Source organism: Sapajus apella, unplaced genomic scaffold (assembly GCF_009761245.1).
Source record: "Sapajus apella isolate SASKATOON/1434 unplaced genomic scaffold, GSC_monkey_1.0 scaffold33, whole genome shotgun sequence".
In the NCBI taxonomy this organism is placed as follows: Eukaryota; Metazoa; Chordata; class Mammalia; order Primates; family Cebidae; genus Sapajus; species Sapajus apella.
In genome coordinates, this window is record NW_022436973.1 from 11,818,881 (window position 1) to 11,831,661 (window position 12,781).

Sequence of the window (12,781 nt, forward strand, 5' to 3'; positions counted from 1 at the left end):
ATGTCCATGTAAGATCAAGACTTGGTCAAAGAAATGGGTCTATGGAGCCATTGAAGCTTTTCGACAGCGTCTATTTCAACCCCGAAGCCACTGGGACAAAGAGGAGTCTTCATAGCTCACACTTGGGACAGCCAACTTCCTACAGTGAGAGGTGAAACATGGCTCCAAGACCATAGTAGGAAAATGAATGCTTTCACCTGAAGTGTCTCCTGTTCTAGAAAAAAAAGCTTTTAGTGTCCTAGTAGCTACTCTCACAGATGCAAAGATTTAGACTTTTGATCATGACCACTTATGCTGCTATTAGAACTTACCTGTTGGGAAGATAGGAAGACACATAAAAAAATTGTTGTTGGAATAGTTAACTAAGCTACTGAGGTGGTGCATAGGTCACTAGCAAACAAGAAATACTAAAAATAGGTTAAAACTTGTGGAAATAATTTGACATTTCAAGAAGAGCACTGAAGAGTTTATCATTGCAAATAGTGACAATTTTAGACTTATTTACATAGCTGTTTGTATCTATTAATAGAATTACATATTGGTGGGGGGGGTGAGAGGGTCACTGTGGTGTTTTCAGTGCTTTATCTATATGTGACTTAGTTCAACACTCTGAGGACAGGAGCGAGTGACATCCGAGAGGAAGTCATGAGCTATGGTGAACATTTGGGAGAGAGGTCTGAGTTCCTCATCCTGACTCAGACTCTTCAGCCACGTCTTTCTTGCTGCTTACTTCAAAGTAGTCCGTAGTGAACATTATTGTTGCGACATCATCCATAATTCCTGGTGAGGAATCGTTCAAGGGTGTGGAAGATGTCGTAGGAATTTGCCTGTGGTCTTCATTGGATGGAACGCAGCAGGCTCGAAGATTTTTGCATGTTTCCCTCACTGCTTCTCCATCTTTGCATTGTTTCCTGCAGTGCCCTGATTTGTTCCAGCATTTTTTTTCACCACTCTAGGCTGAATAATAAAAGGAAAGCCATTCAGAACACTGTGTGCAGTGGGAGTCTGAACAAGAGTTATTGGCCTCTCTGCAATGAAGGCAGAGGAATAGAGGCTTTAATGGAATAAATATTTTTAGACTTACCTTTATTTTCTTTCCCACCCCACCAGACTTACCTTTAACTTGGTTATTTGCTTTCTAGGAATCTATCCTATTTAAGCCATTGTTCAAATATGTAAATATATTAATATTTGTACAAGCATATTCATTAATGTGTTGTTAGAAAATTAAGAAATGTCTCAAATGACTATATATGACTTTATATGGCATTCCACAGTGGAACTTTACAACTTTATAAACAACGAGGCAGATATTTAGATTGGTAACAGGGAAAGATCGCCACAAAATAATAAGTGAAATAATAGTGCTGTATAGGGCCGGGCGCTGTGGCTTACGCCTGTAATCCCAGCACTTTGGGAGGCCAAAGCTGGTGGATCACCTGAGGTCAGGAGTTCCAGACCAGCCATGGCCAACATGGTGAAACCTTGTCTCTACTAGAAATACAGAAATTAGTCAGGCATGATGGTGCACCCCTGTAATCCCAGCTACTTGGGAGGCTGAGGCAGGACAATCATTTGAACCCGGGAGGTGGAGGTTGCAGTGAGCTGAGATCGCACCATGGCACTCCAGCCTGGGCAACAAAAGTGAAACTTCATCTCAAAAAAAAAAAAAAAAAAAAAAAGATTACTGCATAGCCATGCACAGAGTGTGCTTACTTTGTTATAAAACAGAAATGTTTGGATTCATTTTTATGTAAGTTCAATCATACATTGAAATGCATCTTGAAAAACATAAAACAAAAGGGAAAGCAGGCTTCTTCACCAGTGATTTCAAAGTTCTGGTCTTACCTTTACATATACTTAAGAAAGCAGTGATTACGAAAAGCTTAGATTTCCATTGTAGAAGGAAGAAGAAAAACCAGTTCTGTCTTCCGTATAATAGCTCGGCCGATATTTTCTGACCTGTTCACCAAATTCTAGAATATTAGAAAACAAAAAGAACCTCATTACAGCTAAAAGTCCTAAAGCAGGACTTTTAGGACCAAGGAAACATAGCAAAGTGGGCTGCGGGAATCATTTTCAAGAGCTGGCACAAGCTGGAAAGAGAAGGGAAGTGAGTCTAGCTTTCCTCTAGTTCCTTAGGTAGCAACTTGGAATACAGAACAAAGCACAGCTCTGGATGGTGGGAGTGCCCCTGTCTATTGAGGATAACTTGCTCTGCTCCCAGGTTTTACCCCAGTCAGGAACATAGTCCCAGTGTGGGAGCCGTGGAGTTGCCCAGGTTGGGGGTTGAGTGACACACTGGAACGTTCGTGAGCCAGAACCCAGTATACCTCTATTTTTGTAGCTTCCCTAGCCTCTGATTACCTGGGATCACTTGGGGTAGGAGCACAAGCATTGAAAGAGCCAGGAGCAGGGGTTTCATGGTCCTTGGGAAACAGGAGGCGGTAGATCCAGGTGTTCAGAACACTGTGTGCAGTGTGGGTCTGAACAAGAGTTTTATTGGCTTCTCTGCAGTAGGGGCAGAGGGATGGGCACTGAACCAGCCAGATATCTAAGAGCTTATCCATGCATATCATCAGTCTGTTCTGTGGCACACAGGCTGAGCATTTGATCCAGGAACTGGGAGGGCAGGCAGAGGGCTACAAGTCACAGGCTTTGAGGAGGCGTTTGGAGCAACGGAGTGGGAGGATTCACACTGGGACATCTCTGGCTTTCCTCGATCTCTTATTAGGGCCCGACCATTCTTCACAGCCTATCTCACTCTAGCATAATCCTGCTTTTGAATCGTCTACTTATCTGTGTGTCTCCTGCACTGGACTGTGAAATTCCTGAGAACAGGGAATGTGTCTTTCATTTTTGAGTCTCCATGGCACAAAGCATGCTCTCAGTGAAGGTTTGTGGAAATAGACGATAATGAACATGTGTCAATCTATAAGCCAAATCCCTCTCTTATGTGCCCACCAGGAAAAATGACTTGGCCAAGAAATACTTTGCTGCAGAAGTTTGAGGGAGATCATTTATAAAATTCAAAGGAGGATACTATTCAATGTCATTAAAAAAAAAATCCTTACCGAAGGCAGATCTACAATAAGTTGGGGTGTTACTTTTGACAAGGGCACCATGAGGGACATCAGAGGTCTGGGAGCTGTCCACAAAGACCCCAACATTTAGGCCTGCTTTTGGGAGGCAGAACCTTGATGTCACCCCCAGAGTTAGCCTAGGTCTTGCGTTGCTTTATTTGCATTTTCATCCTGTTTCAACTTTTGTTCCCTCTTATTTGGCTCAAAAAGTCTCTGTAAAGCTTTAGAGGAGGTTGCTGATTTTTCTCTTCTGGAAATGATGACCTTCACAATGACAAAAATTGATGGAATTAGCAGGGTTGCCTTGTGATTGAGGACACTTCTCTTCTGGATAGATCCATGTGGACAGCGTAGCATGGTGGCGGACTATTTTCAAATTAATAAATAAATGATCTCACTTACATGTGGAATCTTAAAAAGTCAAACTCATAGAAGCAGAGAGTAGAATGATGGTTACCAGGTCTGGGGGGTAAGGAGGACTGGGCAGATGTTGGTCAAAGGATGCAAAATTGCACAGACAGGAGGAATAAGTTCAGGAGATCTATTGTACAACATTGTGACTACCATTAACAACAATGAATTATATACTTGAAAATTGCTAGAGAAGATTTTAAGTGTTCTTACCACACAGAAAAAATGGTAAGTATGTGGTAATGCATATATTAACAAGCTGGATTTAGCCATTTCACAGTGTGTACATATTAATATTTCATAATATCACATTGTATGCTATAATATATGAAGAGTGAGAGAATAGATTATTAGTTTAGTCATGTGAACTTTGAACTTAAATTTGATGACCTAAAGGTAGTTGCAGGTGGGGGGAGAGAGAGAGAGACAGGGAAACCAAGTGAGCAACAGCATAAGGAATCATAAAACAATTTGAGAAGCGTAGGAAGGAATACTGAGTTTGGTTAGTTGCAGATGGAACTGCCTGGATGCAAATAGCTTATGTGCCTATTAAGGATTAGGGGCTAACTAAGAAGGCTACTAAGTCTTCAAAGATACCATATTGCCAAAGAAACCATTAACCCTGGGGTAACTAACTCTCTGTCTGAGCTGTAAAACTATCTTTGGTGCTCCAATCTTCCAAGAGGGGAGGCAGGCTTCAAAGGCAAGCTCCCAAACACCAATTTCAGTTACGGCCAAAAATTATGGCTAAGGAGAAAGCTCCAAGGGAATGGAGTCAGGAGTCACAATGCATGAAGGGCAAAGGAATTCATCTCAGAGAGCAGAATTAGGGCCTCAGCTAGGACTCATTAGGTACAGGTATGAGATTTACAATATGGGCCCAATAGCATTTCAACATTGGTATGGACCAATGACTTTCCAGAGCAGAACATTTGTTGCAATTATTTTAGTCTGGACTCAGCATTTTACATGGCATAGATATAAGTGTGCGTGGACAGATAACTTGTCCTTTTCGGTCATAGGGTATCAGACTGAGGAGACACAGGTCCTACATCTGGACCTGATGAGGATCAAGTATTGCCAGGAATACTGGCTTTGAGTTGGATTGGATTTTGGGTTGTGTCTCTTGGGAAGGCAATGAGTGTGATCGATATTTGGGAAGAAGGGAGTAAGTGGATATCACCATTTCAAACTGTGGTAGAGTCTGTTAGTGCTCATCAAATATCCATGTGCTCCTTCCACATCTTTTAGCCTTTCTTGAAGGTAGGTTGGTGTCATATGACTGGGTTCCGGCCAATGGGGATAAATAGAAAAATGTCCTTGAGATCATTTAACATGATCTTCCAGCTCTCTTTTCCCTTGCTATGATAATCTTAGATGCTACATGCTTCAGATGCTATAACTACAAGATGGAGGAAGTCTGTGTGACCCTCAATGGACTTTGTATAAAGAAAAATAAAATGTTGTTGTTAAGCCACTGAGATTTCAGGGTTTATTTGTTCTGCAACATACTCTATCTTATCCAGACTTAAACACCACCTGTCACATATACTTTGTATCCTTTTCTAAGAGCCATGTTCCTGTGATTTTTTTTCATGGCTATTTCCTTCTTGCTTTATGTCACATTCTCAGAAGGGATCTCTCTGAATACTCCATTGAAAATAGGCATGGTCATCCAAGTCGCTGTCTGGTTTGAGCCTCTTTCTTGTTTCATTTGTAGTAGTAATCACAGCTTATTTCTTTTTTCACTTGTTTATTTTTCACTCTCTTTACTAGACAATATGTTTCATTAGAATAGGCAACAAACTTGTCATTTTTAACAATATAGCCCCAGTGTCAACAAAAATGTCTTTCAATATAAGTGTTTAGAAAGCATTTTTTGAATCAAGAGTAAAATTAACCCTTTTGGACTTCAGTTTTCTTTTTTATTTTTTTTGAGATGAAGTCTCATTCTATTGTCCAGGCTGGAGTGCAGTGGCATGATCTCAGCTCACTGCAACCCCTGCCTCCTGGGTTCAGGTGATTCTCTTGCCTTAGCCTCCTGAGCAGCTGGGAATACAGGTGCCCACCAGCATGCCCGGCTAACTTTTGTATTTTTAGTAGAGATAGGGTTTCACCATGTTGGCCAGGCTAGTCTCAAACTCCTGACCTCAAGTGATCTGCCCACCTTGGCCTCCCAAAGTGCTGGGACTATAGGCATGAGCCAATGCTCCTGGTCTGGACCTAAGTTTTCTTACTTGTAACGTGACGATAGTTTTAGTCTCTACGTTACAGCTTATTTATTTATTTATTTTCTTTTTTGAGTGCTTCTGTGTTTCAGTAGTGGTTTATTCTTGTAACTCAAGTTTACTTGTTGTTAGGTTTCCAAGAAGTGAAATAGAGTTCCTAATATTTCAACATCTATAGTTTAGAGAGAATGATATCAGCAGGGAGCTCATAGTAACTTAGTAATAAAAACTAATTGGATGAGGGCTATTGGTCCAGGAACTTTCTGCAGGATTGTGGCCAGTACTCCTGGTCTTAACCACAGCTGCTGTTCTAAGTGATTCTGATTTAGGACAAGATTTTCCTAAAATTTCCACAATGTGAGATCATCACACATTGAAGTCATGAGGGGAAACTCAGGGCTTCTCACCTTGTTGAGTTTCCAAGGAGGTGGAGATGTACAAAGACCAAAACCAATATGGAGTCCTTGGGGACTCTCAAGTGGCCCTTGAGAATGGATCCCTTAGTGAGTGTAACAGAAAGTATAAAACGGAACTGACATTGAGCTCTTTCCTCCCCATGGTGCTTATGCTGGAATATTTATTTGAGTTTTTTTCCATATTCTTTTCTGGGTCCTTATTTCTTTTCTTGCCCCAACACACACACCCTCAGAAGGGCAAGTATTATCTTGCAGCTTTCAGCTGCCTCCTATGTAGGTCCTTGGATTGCCAAATATGATCAGAGCTTGGGTTAAGAAAATAAGACCATGAAGACAATAAATCAATGAGGCTGTCCTTGTTTTCTGGCCCTTTTAGCTAAGGAGGCAGAAGAATATCTGAGTTCACTTCCAGCCTAGCTCCATTCTGGGGCAGGATGTTAAACAAGCTTAGGACCAAAGGTGAGTTAGTAGTAAATGAGATGCACTTATCTTCAGTGTCTTCTATTTTGTTTAAAAAAGACTTCAGTGTCCTGGTAGCTATTGGTAAAACAAAAAACAAAAAACCAATAAACAAGGAACTACTTATGTTGAACAAGAAGGCAGATACAACACAAGGAACTTCTCAGAGGATTCCCAAGCCCTTTTTGGAAAAACAGAGGCCCAGATGGAAAGAATATGCCATATACATGGGACAGTAACAAAGCAGACACAAAAGAAATGGAAAAGTGTTTTTCTTGGGTAAAGTAATTTGATAGTTGATGTTTCAAAAAAAATTATTTGAGGAAGTTTTCATGGAAAATACTGAAAATCTTCTGGATTTCCTTCTAACTATTTAATTAGTTTATTATTGTTTTGTTTAGAATTAAATATTGGTGGGGATGGGACACCATGATATTTTCAGTGCCATGGGCAGCTCGAAGTCTTAATCCAGCTCTGTGAGGACAGGGATGAGTAACAGCAGACAGGAGGTCACGTGCTTTAATGGACCCATGAAAGAGAGACCGGGTTGACAATCCCTTATCTGAGAAATTCTCATGTTTTTTCTGCTTCATTCTAAATTCTTATTGTCCATAATGATTATTACTGATAAATTTTGGTTATCTCCAAAATCATTACCAAAAGTTTGGGTTTTCGTAGTAGATGATTGTGGGTAGTCTCTGTGGTTGAGAATTTGTCTTGCTTGAAATGCAGCAATAGTCACCATTTTTACATGGCTTTTTAACCTGTTCACCAGGTTTGCAGTTTTTCCTGCAGTGTCCTCTTATGATCCAGCAAGATTTTTGGCTCCTACAGACTGAAAAGAGTAAAGAAAGGTAATTGATTCAAGATATTGATGCTCATAGTCATAACAATTAGAATCACTGTATCTGTAATCCTCATAACAATCCTGTAGACTCAAAAGAATTCATTAAGGAAAATTATGTAAGCAAAGCCAGGTTTGGTATATATCATATTTCTAAGCATTGTACCATCAATGTTCAAGGAACTGGCTAGACAGCAGAAACTGGGAATACTTGGCAAGATTATGTGAAATTAGTTGTATAAAGCAGGCGAATTTATTATTTTATTTTTATTTTTTTGAGATGGAGTCTCACTCTGTCACCCAGGCTGGAGTGCAGTGGCATGATCTTGGCTAACTGCAACCTCCGCCTCCACAGTTGAAGCAATTTTCCTGCCTCAGCCTCCTGAGTAACTGGGATTATAGATGCATGGAACCATGCACAGCTAATTTTTTGTATTTTTTGTAGAGACGGGGTTTCACCATGTTGGCTAGGCTGGTCTTGAACTCCTGACTTCAGGTGATCTGCTCGCCTTGGCCTCCTAAAGTGCTGGGATTGCAGGCGTGAGCCACCGAACCAAGCCAAGCAAGCCAATTTAATTATACCTTGGTTGAATTGTTTATATTTGCCATACCATAAGTATAGGAATTTCAGCTTAAATTGGGTCCACAATTGTCACTTAAAATGTCTTAAAAAGATGATTGCTCTAGGCAGGAGGACACTTTTAGGGGTGATGGATAGGTTTATAGCATAGATTGTGGTGATGATGGTTTCAGGTGTACACTTATCTCCAAATTTATCAAGTTGTATACATTAAATATGTATAGCTTTTTGAATATCAATCATATCTCAACAAAATGTTTTAAAGGACAATTGTTCTATGAGGCAGCAAATGGAAGAAAATCAGTGTTTTAGGTAGTGATCTCAGAATCATAGCTGTAGTAGGTTATTTTCTGGTTCTTGAAATTAAGCACACATCACAGTCTCCCCCATGGGCTTGCTAAAACAGGTTGCTGGGTCCACCCCCAGAGTTTCTGACTTAGTAGATTTGAAATGGGGCTTAAAAATTTGCACGTTTAACAGGTTTCCAGGTGATGCTGATGCTGCTGGTTGGGAGAATCACACTGAGAACTGCTGTACTATAGAAAAAGTTTATATCTTAGCCAGAATATCCGCACACTAATACATTCTTGAGAGACAACAACCATTTTTAAAATTTATAATTAACATAATAATTGTACATATTTATGGGATACAATGTAATGTTTCCATCCTCAAGGTGGATGGAAATCTGCTTTATTTTTGAGAAATGCTTGTAAAAGACATTTGGTCATTTTATAGAAAACATATAGATAAATCACAGAATTTACCAAGTCTCATGGGGTAGAGTACAGGCAATTGACAATTTTTACTTATAGAAGCGTCATCACTTAGATACCAAACAACAAAATCTAGCTGTTGATTGTTAAGTTAATCTGAATAGTTTTTCTAATGCCACATACTTTAATTAAAAAAGAAAAATAAGTTGGGAAACGCATCTGATATCATTGTCTACTTCATCATGCTTTGATGTTGTATTATTAAAAAGTTCCTGGAGAGTTTTTGGGAACCCTTTGGGAACTGGATTCAGTGCTTAACTAACAATGGCTGAAATTTGTTACCCTATATAACTTCAATGATACCACATATGCTAAATGACTAAAGGTTATAGAATAATCAGTTTGAATGCTGAAAAAAAGGGTAGAAGAAGAACAGTTGAAGGACATCTGGATAAAATTATGTGAAGTACACATCTAGACACTATATGTAACAAATCTATGCATGAGTTGTAAAATTTAACTTTCAATTGAAGTAAAATATACTTCCAGAAATGTGCAGTAATTATTGGTATATAGCTGGATGAACTGTCTTAGAGAAAACTACTCATGTAACAAGCATTAGAAAACCTCTTCATGGCCTCTTCCAGTCATTAGTGTTCCTCTTCCCCTCCAAGGTAATGCTGTCCTGACTTCTAATGCCATGCAATAGGCTGACTGTAAAAAAGGCTCCAATTTTTTTATCCCTCCTGGGATCCATGCCCTTTGCTGTATAACTGTATGATGCCCTCCTGTTAGAGTCAGAGGGTCTACTGCACCATTTTGCTCTGGGCTCATCCATGAGACTTGCTTGGTAGCAGATGTGATTTCTTATGTAGGCCAAAGTTTATTTACTAATGCGTTAGTTTCTCCCACCCAAGTCCCAACAAGGCCTGACCCTTCTTAACTTCCGAGATCAGACAAGATTTGTCACATTCAGGGTGTTATGGCTGTAGATTAATATGTTAGTTTCAACATATGAGTTCTTTGCCATTCTCTTCTTGTTAATTTCTAATTTTATTATGTAGGGGAATATAACCTGTATGCTATTCTTTTTTCTTCTTTCTTTTTTGGTATGCTATTCTTTAATGAAGTTTTCTTTGTGATCTAAAATGTGGGACATTTTTGCAAATTTTTGTATGTGCTCAAAAGAATGCTTACCCTCTGTTGAGCATAGAAATATCTGGATGTAAATATATATCCAAGAAATTCAAGCATATTAAATACATTGGCCAAACCTTCAGTGTGTTGCTCTCAATCAAGTATTAACATTTGGGTTGAAGATCTCCAAATGTTTTCGTTGATTTAACTGTGAAGTGCTGTCATTTGTTGTTTTGCAAATTTGAAAGCTGAAATTATAGTGGCTACTACATTCTTGTAGCTCAATAACAACAAATAATAATAATAATCTTTTAGAGACGGGGTCTCATTCTATTGCCCAGGCTGAAGTGCAGTGGTATGATCATGGTTCACTTGCTGCAGTCCTGACCTCCTGAGCTCTTGCTTCAGCTTCCCAAGTAGCACTAGGACTATTGGTATGCACCACCATGGTCAGCTATTTTTTTAAATTTTTTGTAGAGATGGGGTCTCACTATGTTGCCCAGTCTGGCCTCCAACTCCAGGCCTCATGTCATCCTCCCATGTGGGCTTCCCAAAGTGCTGGGATTACAGGTGTGAGTCACTGCTCAACCTCAAATATTTCTTTATCAGTATATAACCCATCTCTTTGCCAATTATTATACATTTTGTTGTGAATTCTTCTCTGTCACATATTAAGATTGCCACTCCAGTTTTCTTTCTTTCTTTCTTTCTTTTTTCAGATAGGGTCTCACTCTGCTGCTCAGGCTGGAGTGCAGTGGCACAATCCCTCCCAGCTCACTGCAACCTCCTCCTGGGCTCAAGTGATCCTGCCACCTCATCCTCCTGAGTAGCTGGGACTACAGGCATGCATCACCATGCCCTACTAATTTTTGTATTTTTTTTGTAGAGTGGGAGTCTCACCATGTTGCGCAGGTGACTCCAGCTTTCTTTTAGGTTATATTTGCCTAGTGTGGCACATGTGTCTGTGTCATTTAAACAACATGCTATTTGAGCTTTGTCTCATTTGAGGGTGTAAGACTTTATTTAATGAGTTTAACCCACTTACATTTATTGTAAGTAAAATTATATTAGGACTTATTTCTGCTAACTTATTCTATGTTTTCTATTTATTGTAGGTTTTTTTGCTTGCTTACTATTTTCAATTAGGTGGATAAGGGGTCCCTTAGTTGGTATATAATGTATTCATTTTATTTTTATTCTTATTCTACAAGCAATCTTATAAAGCCCGTGTCCATGATAATCTACCTTTATTGATATTTAAAACTTATCAATAATTATATTTTACCTGTTACCAAAGCAAGTACTTTAGCAGTGCTCTTACATTCCTTGGCTTTCTCTCCACTGAGCTTTGCTCATCCCCTCCCTTAACTATGGTGATTATCTAAAATTTATGGGCAATTATTGGATACATTCTTTCTCTCGTTCTAGTCTAATTTTAAAGTCAACTAGAAAATTACAAGTAATTGGTAATTCATACCTTTCATATATCATTTACAACATCCTTCTGTATTTGTTTCTCTTTTTAATTGAGTTTTTTCTCCAGTCTTTGTGTGGCAAGCATTCTGAGTCCTTCCATGCTTGAGATTATTTTTATTATGCCCCTATATTTAAATAGCAGTGTAAATGGATATAAAATTCTAGGTTAAAAGTTCATTTCCTTTACTATTTAAAGTATTTATTTTTTCTTTCACACAAGCATTACAGTTGAGAAGTTGCCACAACCCAAATTTTTCTAGGTTTGCGTAAAAAAAGTTCATTTTAGTTTTCTAAAGCCTTTATTTTTTTGCCCTAGAAGACAAGCAAATTCATCCAGCCCTGTATGACCCAAAGGAGACTTAGAAAAGGTGCTCATGGAAAACAAAATTATATGCTTACTCAGCCTAGCAAATTGACTTCTAGGAACTTGTTTAGACATTTTTACTCAAGTATATAAAAATATATGTGCAAAGGGACAGTTGCAGTTTTGTTTTATCAAAGATCTAGAAAAATTCCATTTTATGCTCAATAGAGATAAGATGTATAAATTATGATCTGTCCATATGATGGAATAATATGTAACTTCCAGAAGCAATATGGCATATTTTTATGTGCTGACAAGGAAGATGTCTAGAATATATTGCTGAATTAAAAAAATTTTAGAGCAATGTATAGTTACCTTTTTTGATTAAAAACAACTAAAGGTACATATATATTTATATGGATTTATACACACATACGAACAAAGTTTTAAATATCAGACAGAAGAGGAGAATGATACCTTGTCAAAACATGATTCAGGCCTTCCTAAACAGTAGTTTCAAAACTCTGGCCAATTGTTTGTGAAATCTCACTGGAAATAATTAACAAAATCACAGACTTTTATGGTTGGAAAGGAGCAGAAAGGCCTGTACTTTCTTCCACATCTCTGCTCTGTAGATACTTTTATCCCAGAATAGCAGTACAGGAACTTCATATGAAGTAATAATAGAACTTAATGTCCAAAAAAGGCCTCAGAACTCATGACTTGGTAGAGATTAGAAAGACAGCTGAAGTCAGGCAGCCCCTCAGTTTGGGTCATTGGGACATTGGAGCAAAGTACCATCTGCAATTTGGGATGCCGAGGCTACAGCTGAGTATGAAATGGACTTCTCATAAGACATCTTTCCCTAATATATGGTTCCAGGGGTCCTGGCCAGATACACATTCCCAATATGAGGCCTTAGGTTTGTCCTAGGAGGAAAGCATTCTGATAAATTCAAGCCAATTTCAACCATCCCTGAAAACCCTATCTCAGTGGAGGAAAAGATATTAAGCCTTCCATGGACAGGTCCCCAGGCTACCTCTTTTTCCCTTCTTCCTTGGTTCTGTTTACCTGGGAACATCTGGAACAGGATCAAAAATACAGTAAGAGCCAGTAGCCAGAATTTC

The 12,781-nt window shown here is 38.9% G+C and overlaps 1 protein-coding gene across 1 annotated transcript; it reads right to left on the bottom strand.

Moving 5' to 3' along the window:
* Positions 1-586: 586 nt before the first annotated feature.
* On the bottom strand, positions 587-2,425 carry DEFB118 (defensin beta 118). The gene is given in 2 exon segments (XM_032294902.1): positions 587-957; positions 2,368-2,425. Coding segments are annotated over 2 exon segments (372 nt in total). The 3' UTR covers positions 587-643.
* Between the last annotated feature and the right edge of the window lie 10,356 nt (positions 2,426-12,781).